The 17761-nt window shown below is 38.5% G+C and overlaps 1 protein-coding gene across 4 annotated transcripts; it reads right to left on the bottom strand.

Moving 5' to 3' along the window:
- Positions 1 to 80: 80 nt before the first annotated feature.
- Positions 81 to 17189, bottom strand: LOC135107881 (syntaxin-18-like). 4 transcript variants are annotated; one of them, XM_064018238.1, is made up of 7 exons: positions 16994 to 17189; positions 12021 to 12296; positions 10722 to 10919; positions 8980 to 9121; positions 7604 to 7872; positions 5701 to 5826; positions 81 to 474 (listed from the first exon to the last, which is right to left on the bottom strand). In XM_064018238.1, the coding sequence occupies exons 2-7, from the start codon at positions 12294 to 12296 to the stop codon at positions 370 to 372; spliced, it is 1116 nt and encodes a 371-aa protein (XP_063874308.1). In that variant the 5' UTR covers positions 16994 to 17189; the 3' UTR covers positions 81 to 369. The 4 variants fall into 4 exon arrangements, with proteins under 4 accessions (XP_063874308.1, XP_063874310.1, XP_063874306.1 ...); XM_064018240.1 differs by lacking the exon at positions 16994 to 17189 and adding an exon at positions 15564 to 15582; XM_064018236.1 differs by lacking the exon at positions 16994 to 17189 and adding an exon at positions 13961 to 14158.
- Between the last annotated feature and the right edge of the window lie 572 nt (positions 17190 to 17761).

Genomic DNA, 17761 nt, shown 5'->3' with positions numbered 1-17761 from the left:
ACAATAACCATTAATTTCAAAAGTAAGGAACAGACAATAACCATTAATTTCAAATTAATAAGACTCAAGAAAATGCAGACTGCATAGCTCAGCATTTATTAGGTGCCATCAAAATATATTTCAAGATCTGCCTGCATTCTGGATGATTATTACATATAAAAGAATGCTATGTAATAAAAGAATGCTTTAATCAAAATACTACTAACTTATCACTGTAGAAGCAAGCACCTGATTCCCATCTCAATAAATATGTACCTAATATTTCATATCAGTATAATAAATTTCTCTATCACCACATAAGATTGCACTTTTAAACAAGTAACTGACAATAAACTTTTAATAATTAATAAATACATGTGTATCACCTCTTCAAGCATTATACCAATCCAGGAACAGTATTGTGCATGACATGACGATAAGGAAGAACATGATCCACACCCTGAATCCCGCGTCCTTCCTCATTGCCTCTCGGACCTGTGAGAGAAAACATTTAGTTCTTGTCATCAGCTCCTTTCCAATTATGAGCAAGAAATATGATTAAAATCAAGGAAGGGAGTTTAAGATCTTAAAGAAAATATTTTGCAATCAACCTTACATTTATTTATATAATATAGAAGTAATTTGTTTTATAGTGTAAGCAAGATGTGTATCTTTCATAAATGGGTACAATATACATATATACAATATACAATATTGTATATAATATACAATTTAATCTTTTTAAGCAATCAAATATTATTCAAGGAAACAAGCCATAACAAAATACCACACATGATCCCACAAGTCAAAGCAAAGATTCTATCACTTCGCTGTCCTTGTCCTCAAGATTTATGATCGCACTAGAACAGCAGGTTTGAATCTCTAATATCACCAGTTTATTCAGCAGACTTAGTAAAACTGTCTGTATGAGAGTATATAATGCAGTAATTTTTTCCTGTACTACATTAAATGTGTTACTGCTATATATTTGATCCACAATTTCTACTTGTGTTGTCCTTGGTCATTGTTTTAATGTGTTGCTTTTAATTAATATTTCAATACTTTCTACTTCTCAGGCTGTATTTTTTATGCTGCTCATCTTGAGTCTCCATCAGATATTTAGCTTATAAAAATCATATTCATCCTAAACTAACAAGTTTCATGCAACATAAAGTTGATTGACAAAATCACTGTTTTCAATGTGTTACAAATCTGCCAGTGAGGAATAATGGTCATGAAGTACAAAGACTTGTTTGTACTTGAGTTTATTTTTAAGCTTAAAAATAAAATCTGTCTCCATCATATCCTAGGGCATCCTAGGGCAAGGACATCCTAGGTTCACATGATGAACCTAGGATGTCCTTAATTAGCTCATCTGGCAATTTCATTTCAGGGTTTTTTTATTTATTTATTTTTTCTCAAGAACACACACCCAAACATTTCAAATGTATGTTGGTGGGATTAGCGTCCTTGATCCATCCATCTACAAACAAGCATACTCTAATAGATGACTTCCAGGAACTTGGAAGTTTCATCTGGCCCTGCTTTGCATTCATAAATTATGAAGGTAAGAAACCAACAGTGTTATCGATTTTTTTCCTGAATTTTTTACCTTTGGATCTTGTTTGCACACATGTGTGCACACACACACACACACACACACACACACACACACACACACACACACACACACACACACACACACACAATTAGATATTATATCATAGTGTACTACAATTTATTACCAACTTGTAGAGATAGTGTGAGACACCTATGATCTGACCACTTTATCCTGGGCATTTAAGTGTTGTCCTTTTCAGGAATTTTCCAGCCTGCAGCACTGCCAAACTCTGTACATGGCAGTAGAGCCTAAGTGTCAGTGATAACCTTGCTTCCCACACATGCCCACCTGCCCACCCAAATCCAGTAGAGAAAGCTCAACAGCTGGTAAGGTTATATTGTGTCAGGTTGCAACAGTAGCTGCAACATAGAAAAGCAGAGCTTGACCCCACGTACTGGGGCACTATAACGGTCACCACCATCCTTTGTGATGACAAAGACCACGAGATAATGAGATGAGCAGCTCCAGGCACAGAAAAACAAGCAAAGACACGGCTTCAGAGGTAGATAGTATTACCTATTCTATGCTAAGCCATGTGTGCAACGTGGTGGGAGACCCCCTGCTCTGCTTATTCAGTATCTTTCATGCAGAGCCTGGTCCCTGAGGAATGGACAGCAGCAAACATCATTCCCATCCTGAAGACACAGGAGCCTGATAGATTCAGAGTGATCAGACTCATCCCGACACTGTGCAAGATAATGGAATGAATCCTCCTCAACCGTCTGCTGTACAAGATCACCAAGTTAGACCCAGGGGTCAATGGCTTCATTCACCATAGAAGCACCGCTAACTGTTGGGCAAACTGTATGTCAAACATGAAGGCAAAAACAGCTGTCTTCCTTGATATAGAAAAGGCATTTGATCAAGGGTAGCCCCTTGTCATCCTGGAGGAGCAAACCAAACTTGGGTCAAAAGGAAGCTCCTCCTGTGAATCCAAAGTTATTTGGATAACAGAAGAGCCAGAGTAATTTTTCAAGCCCAGGTGTCAAGCTACTACACACTAGAGAATGGAACACCACAGGGAGGAGTTAATGAATGTTCTGGCAACACTACCATACCCAGAAGGCACATGACACACTGGCTATGCAGGTGGCATTGTGCTGCAAACCAAAGCAGCTCCGTGGCAGATATGCAAGTAACCCTGGACACCCTCACACACACATACATACACGAGTATTGGCTTCATTATCTTGCACTCTTGAAACAAAAGCCATGGCAAAGACTTGCCACACATCCCTGACCCAACTCACATTTCAAGGTCACTATATTGATTGGGTAGCCACGCACTGCTATCTTGGCACAGTTGCTTAAAGCAATAGGATGGTAGTTTGAGAGATTAGAATGGTCACCCTTTTTAGGCAAACTTCCAGCAAGAAGGAAAGGTAGATGTTGACAGACAAAGTTGAAAGAGTTTGACTAAGCAAGGTGCAAGCACGGAGGCACAGTTTCGGAGAACAATAGGAGGGACCCCATCAGGTCCATAAGCCTTCTGAGGGTTTAGGCCAGCAAGGGCATGCGAAGAATTTTAATAGGTAGCATGAAGTAGACAGAGGGAGGAACAAGCCCTGAATCGTCCAAGGTAGAGTTTTTAGTAAAGGTCTGAGTGAAGAGTTTAGAAGTGATTGCTTCTCCTTTACCTCCTCTATTTCAACTAGCTAAGTTATTAGAGATGTTTTTGGCTAGATGCCAGAAGTCACAAGGAGAGTTAGTTAGATCTTGAAGGATTTTGACACTTTCTATTTTAATGAAGGAGTTTTTGGCTAGTTGGAGAACAAACTTGGCATGGTTCCAGGCAAAAATATAAAGTGCATGAGATTCTGGTGATGGAAGGCTCAAGTACCTTTTGTGGGCCACCTCTCTATAATGTATAGCACGAGAACAGGCTGTGTTAAACCGAGGTTTGGAAGGTTTAGGTTGAGAAAAAGAGTGAGGGATGTACGCTTCCATGCCAGACACTATCACCTCTATTATGCACTCGGCACACAGAGACAGGTCTCTGTCACGGAAGCAGTAGTCATTCCAAGGAAAATCAGCAAAATACCTCCTCAGATCCCTCCCACTAGCAGAGGCAAAACGCCAGAGGCACCTTCGCATAGGGGGATCCTGAGGAGGGATTGGAGCGATAGGACAAGATAAAGATATGAGATTGTGATAGGAGGAGCCCAACAGAGAAAAGAGGGTAACAGCACAAGCAGAAGGATTAGAGGTCAGGAAAAGGTTAGGTAGGAAAAGGTCAAGAATGTTGGGTGTATCTCCAAGACAGTCAGGAATACAAGTAGGGTGTTGCACCAATTGCTCTAGGTCATGGAGGATATAGCAAAGTTGAGAGGCTAGTTCACCAGGATGGTCAGTGAAGGGAGAGGAAAGCCAAACCTGGTGGTGAACATTGAAGTCTCCAAGAATGGAGATCTCCCCAAAAGGAAAGAGAGAATGTGCTCCATGGACTTTGGAAGTTAAGTAGTCAAAAAATTTCTTCTAGTCAGAGGAGTTAGGTGAGAGGTATACAGCAAAGATAAATTTAAAACTGAGAGAGTGACTCTGTAGTCGTAACCAGATGGTGGAAAACTCAGAAGATTCAAGAGCGTGGGCACGAGAACAGATTAAATAAGTCATTGCGGACATAAATGCAACATCCAGCTTTGGATTGAAAATGAAGATAGAGAAAGTAGGAGGGAACAAAAAAAAGGGCTACTGTCAGTTGCCTCAGACACCTGTGTTTCAGCGAGGAAAAGAAGATGAGGTTTATTAGAGGAGAAGTGATGTTCTACAGATTGAAAATTAGACCTAAGAACGCAAATGTTGCAGAAATTAAAGAAGAAAAAGTTGAGGGGGTGTCAAGAAGAAGAACCAGAAGAACAGTCCAACCTGGGGACATTTGTGGTCCCCCTCCCTAGATGGAGACTCTGAGGCTGGTGTATTGAAGAACATTTATATAATTTGGAGTAATGATTCCTTTCTTCACCTGAGCAATATTTACAGAAACTCGTGTTAGTCAGTTGATCACACTAAGCTGCGTGTTGCCAACCTGAAATGCCTATAATTTTGCCACTGTATTCTCCTATGGACAAGCTGTTTGGGAAAATTCTCTACAATAAATTTATTATATGGCAACATTATAATTCTTGCCATTGCTTTGACTGACATCAACTACCAGTTTTTAATTATGCTTGCTTGAAGAAACTTGTACTTTCATTTCAAGTGTCTCTGCCCTTGTCCCGTCTACAGCTGTGAGTTACACGTACACACACATTTCCATGTGCAAATTTCTCCTGGTGTCTGAGACATGCACAGGTGAAACTAACAGAGCGAGTGATTTGAGTGCCTCATATTAAGACTAAGGAAATACATTGGCAAAGTGAAATAAATCTTGTTACAGTGCACCACAAGGTCTCTGACTTTAAGGCTTCATCAGAGTGTGAGATACCCAGTCACAAACATGATGGTGGGGATGGTGTCCTAAGGTAACTGATTGTACTTTTAGACTAAAATAAGATGCCAGTTTGAAGAAAATCCCACCATTCCAGCAAGACAGCTAAAGGAATAGAATCCCTTGCTTCTCCAGGATGTCAAGTGTTTGTGGGATGGTATCTCACACTCCCCAAAGCCTTAAACTTGGATATCAGGCAGCATATTTTAACTGGATCTATCCCAGTTTGCCAACATATTTCCTTGTTATTGGGTCTTCGTTTGTAGCACTCACTCACTATTAGAAGAAATTTGCACATGTTAGTATGCATCCGTAACTCTCAGCTGCAGACAGGATAGGGTGATAAGAAAGCACAAGTTTCCCCAACCAGGCACAATAAAAACTGACTCGTGTCAATCAATGAAATGGGAGCGAATTCTAGTGTTGCCATAGTGATTTTTTTCCCACACTGTTTCTTCTTTGGCGGATTCTGTGGCAAAACAACAGGCATGCAGGTTGGTGGTATGTGACTCAGTGCACTCCTGTCAAGCTGTGCTGACCATGCATCCTATATAGGTAAACCAATTCCCATAAAGGTGGTGAGCAACTGACCAGGTCTCTCAGCATCATGGCTTAAGTTAAAGTTGGAACTGATTAACAGAATACAAACTATATATACACTTCTAGTACTTACTTGCTCATTGCCTGCCTTAACATTTTCTGTTGCTGCTATTATCGTCTCCTGTATCTTGTCAATCTGAGTTGTCTGAAGATCAACATTTTCTGAGAGAAGATCTTGCATTTGGCCAAGCTCCACAACCTGTGGTGGAAATATTGTGATGATGACAAATTTAGTAACAAGTAAACAGCAATTTCTGTGATGTAACTTATTTGCATAATTTAGTCATCCTTATGCTTCCTATGACAAACATTACATACATATTGTGGCATTCATTATGTACTGCCATGCATAATTCAAAATCACCTAATTTAAACCTGAATATAAAAGTAACTTTTATAATGTTTGCCTGGTCAATAAATGGCAACATTAAAATTTCATAAAGAATGACCAGGTGATATTGATGATCAAACATTTCCTTTACCAAGGAGAAAAAAAGAGTGAACCTTCTACAGTAGCTAGGAATAATTACTTTCACCCCCCAAAAAATCATGTTCTGTCTACAATAGGGTACATAACAATGAACGTGATTCATTTCCAATGTAGCGTTCGTTATGGCAGATGTACATTATGGCAACTGAAGAATCTATGGGAAAAAATTAATTGTTTCCAAGGAGCCAGAAAATAATATAAAAAATTCCAAATTAAAATACATCTGCACTACTACACTTGAGATACCACAACAAATAAATACAGTACCCTCCCGAGTTTTGCACCACAACAAATAAATACAGTACCCTCCCGAGTCTTGCACCAAGTCCTAAATTCTTACCATCCTGAGTTTTGTGCATTATGACTCCAAGTTTCACGCTGCTTTAACAAAAGTATCAATCACATTTACCTACTATCAGCATCACACATATACATACAGTAAATCCCACCTAAGTCAGAGTCTCTCTCTCTCTCTCTCTCTCTATGTGAAAGTAAAAACAATCCTAAGGATTGCTAAAATAGAATGAGACTGAGAAAAAATGGAATTATGTATACGAGTGAGAAAGCATGAAATGAGAATGAAAGATAAGGGGAGGGAGATGACAAGGAGAGAGATTTGAGATGAAAGAAGGGAGAAAAAAAAAGGGGGTGGAGGAAGGGACAGGTGAGCAGCAGCTCGCACAGCTGGTGAATCTTGCAAGTTTTAGTTTATTTCAATTAAAATTTTATTAAAATTTCAGTGCTCGCACAATTGTCTAGTGTTGTCAATTTTGGTTCAATATTGTGATTGTTATAATGACCATGCACTGTCATATGTATGCGTTGTCGCATACATATGACAGTGCATGTGGTTTTCTATATTTTAAAGGTCTGAGTGTTGTGTAAATACAGTAATAAATTTACACACCACTTTTTTTTTCTTCCTATTCAACACAAATAAAATGAAAATTTGTTTAACTCACACTCCTGATAGTATAAGAACCTCAGACTTTATGAAGTGGTCATGGAACACCAATGACATCCCATGAGGCAATGTTATGGAGGGGAGATGAGAAGAAATACCGAGACGATAAAATCATGTGGAATTCAAGTATGAATGTCTGTCAAGATATTCTGGAAAACAACATACTTTTGATCTGGCTCTGACATTTGATCATGAGCAGAAAAAGAGCAAGGGACCTGGCCAGAATCTTCCATAATAAAAACACAGTTTAACAAGCAGCTATCAGGCAACATAGTTCATTAATTATAAGTAAGATGTTTTGGACCAAGACAAAATACACACACAAGCAGCACTATTCAGCAAAATGCAGAATAAGTTTGGGGAAAATTGAGGGAGAACATCATGAGAGACATCTCTCAACAAGAATAATTAAGAAGTGTCACTTTTGGGAAATACCAAGGGCTCCACAGATCCCCCATGACACACGGTCTTGTGAAATTTGAAGACTTGAACTGACCATTAGGTTTCCAAAGTCCTACCTACCTGTCTCGTGATCTGTCGTACTTCCTCGTGGTTTGACTGGAGCTCTTTGTACAGGTGGGTATTCTCCTCTTCAAGCATCTGCCTCTCCTCTGCACTGAGCTCTTCAAGCATTTTCTCCATCTCCTCTTCCAAATACGATGTTTGCTTTTTCTCCACATCTGATGTTCCACTACTTCTACTTCCACCTCTGGTTTCTTTGTCATCCCTGTCTTGATTTCCATCTTGGCTTGAGTGATCTGCATCAGGACTTTCAGGCCAATCACTCCATTCTGTGTATTCAAGAAAATCTTATCAGTGCCCTTTGCATTATCATTGTGCCCAGGTTAAACAAGATGAGACAAAAGTTCAAACACTTCAGATTTCCTTCAAAGCATACACAATAAAGTGATAATAAATAATTTATTTATTATCACTTTATTGTGTATGCTTTCAAAGAAATAGCTTTATTTATAATTTATAAATAAAGCTATTTCTTTGAAAGCATACACAATAAAAAGTGATAATAAATAAAGAAAGCATACATAATAAAAAAGTGATAATAAATAAAATTAAGATGTAGTGCTTGACTGGATAATTCAAATAAATGTCTGTCTGTCTGGAAAGACAAATGTTCATGGAAACCAGACCAAATAAAGATGATAGTACAGAATAAAAAAGTTTGCAATGCGTTTCCAAAAAAAGGTATAGCATTCTGTGCACTTAATCATGGAGTTATTATAAGATATAGCATTCTGTGCACTTAATCATGGAGTTATTATACATTATGACTCATGTATGCAGCAATACAGTGTGGTCACTGTACAGAGAGAAATTGGAGTATGTAAAGAGAGCTGCAATCAAAATGTTACTAAATTTGAGATGCCTATCTTATAAAGAGAGATTGTCTAGGCAGCAGCTTCCAACCTTAGAAATGAGGAGAGAGAGGAGTTAACTGCAATGTTCAGTGAAGATGGGAACAGACAACTATACAGGAAGGGCCTCTTGTGTGGAATGAAATGGATACAAGAGGATACAGAAAAAAAGGGACCACTTTGTACACAATGCATCCAGAAGCACAATTTTCCTTACAGAAGCAAAGAAGCCAGAAATAATCTAGATGAAAGAGTGGCCTATGCAAGAGTTATTCATAACTTAGAAAAGTTAGATACCAATATGGAGACAGGACAGTATAAGCACAATATTTATTTATCCCATATGACACAACTAGGTAATTACAACAAAGTGAATGTAAGCACACACGCACACACTTCTAAGCATGCTGCAATGTTGCACCTCTTCCTAACACCTACTGTTATTTATGTTTAGTCTAAAGAGTTATTATACAGTAATAATAAACAGGAGTATGGGAGGAAACCTTCTCAATGAGAAATGGTTACCAGACTGGGATGTCTCCAAGGCACTTCGACTAGATTCTTGGCTCTCCCGCAAAGCTGTGTTAGGTGTTCTATGGATTTCATCTGCAATGCTACTGGTTTGCTTCTTGGAGCCAGCAGGCCGCTGCAGTCGATATAGATTGTCCTGCAATAAAAGAGATTTATGTACCACAAGAAATAACCATTTAATATAATGGTAATGCTTGTCTTGTGCTGAAGAGTCTGGTAAATAAATGACCATAATAAGGTACAAGGCATTTCTCTAAAAAACCAGAGGCTGATCATCCAGGATCCAAAACTGAAGTGTCTAACTTTTATTTCTTGACACTAGATTATTTGCATAAGTAATACTCAATACTTCATGACCTTCATTTCTATTAACTTCTCATTCAATGTACAAAATCTTGGCTGCTATCAATTCAGCTCAGCTGAATATGACCTGAAAATTTCCAACATGCTTTATTTTTATACTTCATTTGTGTATTTTCTTATAATAAAATTATATACAGAATTGCTATTTTCTAAGTTCCTTCTATTTTGCAGGGTGCATTATGGGTCACCCATTACAAATCTGTAATCCTTGTGACCTGCAGTGTCCCTATTAATTACTATATCCTATAAATTATAAGTCTTCTGAGTATAACCTTACCCTCTGATCATTATTTATCTATGTATGCACACCAACAAACACAAATATAACAAAAGGAAAAATAAGGTTACTATAACTGCCTTTTATAAGTAGGGAAAGCTGGCCAAGGACACAAAAATGAAAGGGTAAAAAGTCCACAGTAGAAAAGACATCTACACAGATTGGTCAATTTTGTTACAGAGGAGTCTTGATATTCCTCTCTTAAACAAGTAATCATTACACTAACAAATTTACATGCAATTTAGTAGATTCCTAAGCTCGTGTTTGCATTACTAACAACAATACAAAGATGAGACACAACAGCCTTCATCTTCTTTGTGTGTTTATATTAGCCAACTGATCAGTCACTGCAATGGTGAAATAGAATGATTCATGTTTGCAGGTAATCCAATATATCAATTAAATGCAGAGCAATTTGGTGCAAGAGGTGCAACTGCTGGCTGGCAGTTGCTAGATGGTAAATAAACTAAGATTAAGTTTCTTGTAAACTACATAAATTTTCATAATACTGCATCTCTCCACGCAGCACAATTAATGATCTGTTCATGGTTCAGAGGTATGGTTAACACCCACATAAGCATAACATGTAGAGGATCTTAAATATGCACCATCTTGCACATTATATATGTTGCTAGACTGACTGACTATTTAGTTGGTTGAAAGAATAATTTGCATTACTACTGACTGAGTTACTCTTACTAAATACAGTGTCTATGTTCACCAAGAGTAATCATAATAATAAGTATTATTAATTTTCTCTCATTGGTAAACAATTTATTAGTTACTATATTTGATAGCATAATAGCAACATAAACAGAATAATATCAACTAGAAAAGTTCTCTGAATATCACATGGAAAACTTAGGTTTCGATTAGACTAAATTTAAACATCCTTTAAAGAGAAATTTTGCATGCACACACTCTTTTAAATTACATTCATGTCTCTAGCTCTTGATAGTTTCTCAATCACATTTATTTCGATGAAAGACAAGATATGCAATATTATAAGGCATAAGAGACCAAAAACAATGATTTAATGAGATGAATAGCTAATGACCAATGTGTTCCTTCACTCATGATTTATACACCTGCTTACCTTTTCCTTTTGTTTCTTTTTCCTAAGTTCTTTCATGTGCTTGAAGGTTGAGTTAATCTCCTGGAAATTCATTCGCAGTATAGTCATTATGTTCTGCTGACACTCCTGGGCATCCTTTGAGCCCATCTGTTCCCCCTGCAGGTCTGTATTGAGTGTGCGGATATTATCGTCTATAATGCGTAGATTAGTCTTCACCACCTGAAACATGGACAAGGGTATTAAAAAGTCTACTCCTGGTAAAGACTAATGCAGTATCTACAATGGGCATCAAGTTGCATAATAAGTGATTGATCTCAATGCAGCAACAAAATTTTCATGTCACATGTCACTCAAGAGTGTTGCTGGATGGAGTTCTGGAATGGGGCATTTTTCAACTCCTCACAGGCAACAGCAGCATGCTGGCTGCCATTAACATCGTTTTCTTGCAGCTTGCCCCTCCTCTCATACACACACAAGCTTCACATAATATGTCAGATGACAATCTATTGTCTTAGCACAGGTCTCACAAATTGCATTTTATTGATTTATTGATATCCTATCCATGGCTATGGAATGCAAAAGGCAAAGACTACAAAAACACGACAATGAGAAATAAAGCTCTTAAAAACAGTATGCAAGGATCCAGGGAAAGTTCTGCTAATATTTGGCAAAAGCTTCCACAAGCAAGTCACTAAGAGAGACACTCTTTGCACCACATCCACAACTCACAATAACTTAAGTTCATGAAAGCTTCTCTTGCACAGCACCTTCCATCCTGCACAGCTCTGTCAACAAGTGATGTGCAACAAGCTCACATGAAGTGTAGACACCTTCCTTAAGCAACATTTAAAGCAACTGGAATTGTTGAGCTCATTCCACTAAGTGATGCCCAATGTGGACACTTCTTTACACTCTCAAAATACAGTAACTTACAGGAAAAAGACAGCAATAACCATGAACAGTAAGAAGAAAATATTTCTTTGACAATACTTGTATGACGGCTTTAACATCTTTTCATTACATTATGTTTCACTGATATTTCACTGCTTCTCTCTGTTTGAGGTAACCATATGCAGTTAATTAATTTCTACCTGTTCATATGGTTCCGTACTTTAGTTATGGAACATATTAGCCTGTATCATTGGGACCTGCCTATATTTGCATTTTTATACTTATAGACAGTTATGGAGAGAGAGAGGAGAGGAGAGGAGAGGAGAGGAGAGAGAGAGAGAGAGAGAGAGAGAGAGAGAGAGAGAGAGAGAGAGAGAGAGAGAGAGAGAGAGAGAGAGAGAGAGAGAGAGGATTAACTATAGTTCATACCTTCTCCATGTAACTTCTTTCACAATCTGACATTGAGTGGTCCTGGTGCTGGAGGTACTTTTTGCGATGATCATGGAGGAGATTCCTGTGACTGGTTATGTTGCTCATCACATCACGTGCCCGAGAATAAAAATGTGAGAAAGGTGTTGGGGAGCTGGGAAAGATCTTGGTCTGCGGCAGGGTGACCCCCATGGCCTTGTTGCGGGTGCGGATGGTCTTCACACATGACTTGAAGAGTGTGGTGAGGTCCGCACTGCTACTGCTTTCCACTGTCATCTGTGAGTGAAGAAGGGGTGCCTCATTTATGTGGAAAGGGACCGGAGGTGACCCATACAATTAAGGATGATGTTACATTTATATTTAAATACATAGATACAGTAAAATCCCTCTCATCTGGCATTCAAGTATCTGGCAGCTTCAAGTATCCGGCACATTTTTCCCCGAGCCTTAAAAACAATAAAAAATCAATGTGTACTCATAAAATTGATTAAAATTCCCACGCGAGGCATACTTTGTCCCCTCGCCACCAGAACACACTGCTTCGCGCCACAAGCGGCCCACTGCACTGTGTTTACTCAGTGACTCAGTCCCACGTGTGCACTGTTTATGGCCTGACGCCTTCATCATGTTTAAAGTTGTAGAAAAGAGGAAGCGTGCTGTGCTTACACTTAAGCAGCTGATCAGATCAGCTGATCTTTGTTATGGTAAGATGCGTGAGTGTAGGGTGGTGATTGTGGACATAATTTCACTTCTATTCAAGTATCCGGCATGCCGGCGGTCCCGTTGATGCCAGATAAGAGGAATTTTACTGTAATTAACTTCTGTGGCTGTGAACAAAGTATAACACCATTGAAAAGTATGCTATGTTTTACTGATGTGAAGGAACATGTTTATTATGAGTTTAAAAGGAGAAAATCATGATAGACGAGATGTAAACTTTCACTCTTCTGCCCTCCTATTCTGAGATGCCATTTCCTGGTATCCCACAGTTAGTGCCTGCAGGCACTAACACAGTTAACAGTTAGGTTTGGATTAATCTATGTATAACTGATACTTATGTCGTAGATTTACCCATACAAAACTACCAGAATAAACAACTACAAAAAAATTGTCAAAATGGAGTAATGACAAAGTAGATAAATTTCTCCATATCATATTTCAATTAAATGACCATGAGGGCATGACACTGGTGGCAAAGGTAAAGATCCCCATTCCGAAATAAACAGTAAATTTTTACAATAGGACCAAACTCCATTTCAAGTACAAAACTATGATATTTGTTATTGATTTTTCATGTCAGAGACAATCTTGTGCATAAAACACATTGGAAATACTTCATTTTGCACCTTCTCCCCTCATTCCCCAACAAACTTGGGGACTCATTAGGAAGTGAAGTTTATGGGCAGGGAACACTTCAATGGAGATGATAGCTTAAAAGTAAGCAAGGCTAACCTAACTAACCTGACTTAACCTAACCTTATCTAACCTAACAGAACCTAATCTAACCTAACCTATGCACATCACCTAACAAAAACCCCTTATATCATGGAAACTATTATTTTGCAACAAAAACTTCAATAAAGTAAGTTCCTTGGTATTCATAAGGTACTTAAAAACAATATTCCTAAATGTGCAGAGCGTTATGGTCCTCTCCTAAAATAATACCATAAGCTTGACTGGTAAGATGTCCAAATCGCGTTTCTATGAGTGCCCTGCCAGAGGTTTAATTCCCCCAATACCTCACACAGCCTGCTTAACCTTTAGAACAATTTCTCAGCATTTCAATGAAACACCAAGGGGAATATAACGATAGAATAAATGGATTTTGGGGGCAAAAATGAGTCAAATTCACAAGAAAAACAATTAGCTACTAAGACAAGTTCTGACCGAGTCCTTTAACCAGCAGTCAGCAACAAACAAACAAAACAACAGACACACACCATACTTACTGTGCACGCTCAGAGGATTCACTGCCCTGCTTATATGTGAGTGTGTCAGCTGTGCATCCCACGGCCTGCCAACGTGACACCCAGCCACAGTCTTGGCTCAGGTGAAGCCTTGGCAGAGTGTTCCCAGGCCTATGTATTGTTACAGCCACGGCACCAGCGTTGCCGTATTGTTTTGGCCATATTATCGTACTACACAGGTTGAAATTATTGTACTTCTGGTAAAATTATCGTACATGTGTAATTATTCCAAATATTATGCAAAACTGCCACTTTCCAAATACAGAATTTAGGTTATATATATATATATATATATATATATATATATATATATATATATATATATATATATATATATATATATAGAGAGAGAGAGAGAGAGAGAGAGAGAGAGAGAGAGAGAGAGAGAGAGAGAGAGAGAGAGAGAGAGAGAGAGAGAGAGGTGTGTGTGTGTCAACGCCTAACCTAACCTAACCTACAGTGTACCTCTCTATTTACCCTCTACCCATCCCTACAACCTCCAGTACCTCCCCCTGCTAGCACTCTAACACCACAACACCCCGTCCAGACCCAGACATCCCCCACACTTGCATCTAGTAGCTTCATATATCACAACACACGCTATAACACCCCTGACACGCTTCTACTATCACAGCCCCTCCCCAGAACACCCCAGAATCTTTTATTTTACCTCAAGCACACCACTTCTACCCTCAAAGACCCAATTCTTATCTGCAACATGCCTATAACATAACCAAAACACCTCAAAAGCAACTCCAATCACACTAAAACACCTTAAAACACCTTAAACATACCCAGAACACTCCTAAACGCACAAAAAACATCCTAAACACATCGAAAGTGCACCAAAATATCCCCAAACACACTTGAAATACTCCAAAACTCACCCAAATCGACTTAAAACGCATCCAAAACACACCGTACCTACCAAAAACACACTCAAACTCATCCATAACATCCCAAAACACACTTAAAACATCCCAAAACACACTTAAAACATCCCAAAACACTGAAAACGGCCCAAAACACACTTAAAACACTCCAAAACACACCCAGACTGACCTAAAATACCCACAAACGCACCCAAAACTCACCCGTATCCACATAGAACACACCCAAACTCATCCATGACATCCCGAAATACACTTGAAACACCCCAAAACATTGAAAACAGTCCAAAACACACTTAAAGCACTCCTAAACAAGCCTAAGACACCCCAAAACACACCAAGAACGCTAAATATTGACTCAAACATCACCAAATCCCATCAACACACACTCCAACACCCCATAAACACCTCCAGACACACTCCAACACCCCCTAAACACACCAAATACACTGAAAGCACTGTCACGGAAGACAAATACTACAAAGACAGACAGGGCAGCAGGGAAAATTAACCTAAATATTGTTTTCTAAGTATTTTTCTGTTTTACCACCTCCTCTATTCCTTCTCCCTTCCTCTTCCTCCTCTATTTCTCTTATTTTCTTACTCATTCTACTCTTATCTACACGTCTGAGTTTAGAAACACGTGGAAACACCAGGAAAACACTGCAAAATACGATAAATATTACCGAGGAGACAGCGGAGCCGATCAAGGTCCCGGGTCCATGATGGCGGCAGTGACGTCACGGCTAATTTACGTACCGTAACCGATTTCATTTTAAAATTGACCCCTCGAAAAAATGGAGCTAGGCTCGAATGCCTTATAAATTCTGACTTGACAAATACTTTACCTAATATCCACAATATTATAACAGCTCCAGCCTGAGTAGTATTTAAAAAATATCCAAATGAAATATGGAAAAAGTGTTGAAATATTCGGCACCATTTAAATCATTGAAAAGTCCACAACATTTGAATTTTCAGGAACGTAAAAAATTTTAAAAAATCTGAACTATCATCTTACACAATCAAAAGTTACCTGGAACAAGAATAAACAAATAAAACCGAAATTGTGTAAAAATCAAGTGTTGGAACCTAAATACGATTAAAAACCACTGAAAAGTCCACCTATTTTGGCTCAACAACAATATAAAACACTTTAAAAGATACAAACTGTTTTTTCAAGCAATGAAAAGTTAGTTGCAAGCTGAAATAGAGAGACAATAACACAAAAAGTGTTGTAATCACAACTTTTAACAGGACCATAAACCATTTTCAAAGTCCACTTATTTCTCTCAACAGGAACGAAAAAACACTTTAAAAATCATAAGCAATTTTTAGAAATACAAAAGACGTAATTAGAGCGTGAAATAAAAAAACAAGTTTGTCAAAATACTGCCAAAAAAACATCCCACATTTTCGTAAAGCAACACAAAATTGAACACAACTCAACACAAGCAACGAAAACACTTCTAAAGCAAATAATTATTTTTATAAATCATAAAAACATGCTATACGAGCAGAATAAAGAAGTTAAGAAAAATACGAAAAAAATATTGGAACCCACAGGTAGAAACAGGTTCGCAGAGGTAGCCAGGCATCATGGCGGCCCTTGCCAGTGGAGAGAACGTCCGCTATTTTGCCTGTTATTCTTCCATCGTAACTAAATGAGGCAATGGCGGATATATCTAGCTAGCGGATATGAAAGCCTAGTCATGTGGCTCCACTTAGTGACGTGTTAGGCTTACAATAAGTGAGAAATGAAGCAGATATTGGCGGACAAATGGGGAAGGCTGCCTCCACCTCAGCTGATAACATTAGTTAAGTGGATATTTTTTTACGTTTTTATAATTCCTGTCATGGTTAATTAGTAAGAGTTTTGTGGTGGAGGCTTGGAGCGCTTGTGGCACCGTGGAATGCGGAGTTACATCAATATATTCCTAACGACGTGCAAAAACATGAAATACGAGACTTAACAATAATAAACAGTAAGGTTAACCACTGACCTGACAACCCTGTGTTGTTGTGGGTGACACGTAACAACACTATCACAGTTATCGCCTATTATATCAGACTGTGCAAATTACCTGGCTGGACAAGTGGTAGGTGGGTTTCTTACCAATATTAGCCTTGGTGGCCCTGTAGGCACCTCCCGGCAGGCACCAAGCTTGAACCAGCACACGCAGGCAGCCACGGCCCCTGTCACTGTCTTGTTCTGCGAAAATACATTAAATAAAGCAGCAGTTTATAGCACCCTTTGAACACAATGCCTTGTTGTCTAACGTCTGGTGCTGTGTCGTCCCTCCCAGCCTGCTCCGCACAGTACGCACTCAAACCTATCCACAAGACACTTTTAGCTTTCAATAACAAGCACCAATTTCTTTTATATTATACTAAAATAATAGAAAATTAAATATAAAGAATTATAAGCGTGTAAAAATAAATCTCAGGCCATTATAACTGTAATTGTCAAAGTATCTAGACGTTACTGATTGAAGCGCCAAATTCAAACTGGTCCTGGCAACACTGCAATGTCTCGTCCCTTGTGTGGCGTAATGTGAAATCATTGAAAAGCTTGTGTGAATTGAAGGCTTGGCTTAATACTGTGTTATATCTCAGCTTATCATTATTAAGTATTTACCATTTTACGTTAAAAAAACAACAATACTTCACAGAGATATCGAAGTATAACAGAGGCTCCCATACTGTAGCTAATGATTAACAGAGAATTACCAGCCTTTCTCTGTGTGTCAAGGAGAGCCCACCTGCATGTACTGAATATATGTTTTTAATTAGTCTTTTGTGATTAATCTTTTTAATATATCTGCGCCAATGTAAACTAGTATGTGCTTAGAAGGCTTACCAATGTGTGGGTTGTGGTGGGTTT

The sequence above is a fragment of the Scylla paramamosain genome, chromosome 16 (genome assembly GCF_035594125.1).
Source record: "Scylla paramamosain isolate STU-SP2022 chromosome 16, ASM3559412v1, whole genome shotgun sequence".
NCBI lineage: Eukaryota > Metazoa > Arthropoda > Malacostraca > Decapoda > Portunidae > Scylla > Scylla paramamosain.
This window is presented reverse-complemented; position numbering and strand designations above follow the sequence as displayed.

Bases quoted from the DNA above. Each gene is read 5' to 3' on its own strand.
- LOC135107881 (XM_064018236.1), bottom strand. The intron at 7,873-8,979 runs GTAACCATTTCT...TTGAATACACAG, and splicing joins CTTGGAGACATCCCAGTCTG to AATGGAGTGATTGGCCTGAA. The intron at 5,827-7,603 runs GTAGGTAGGACT...TTTCCACCACAG, and splicing joins TACGACAGATCACGAGACAG to GTTGTGGAGCTTGGCCAAAT.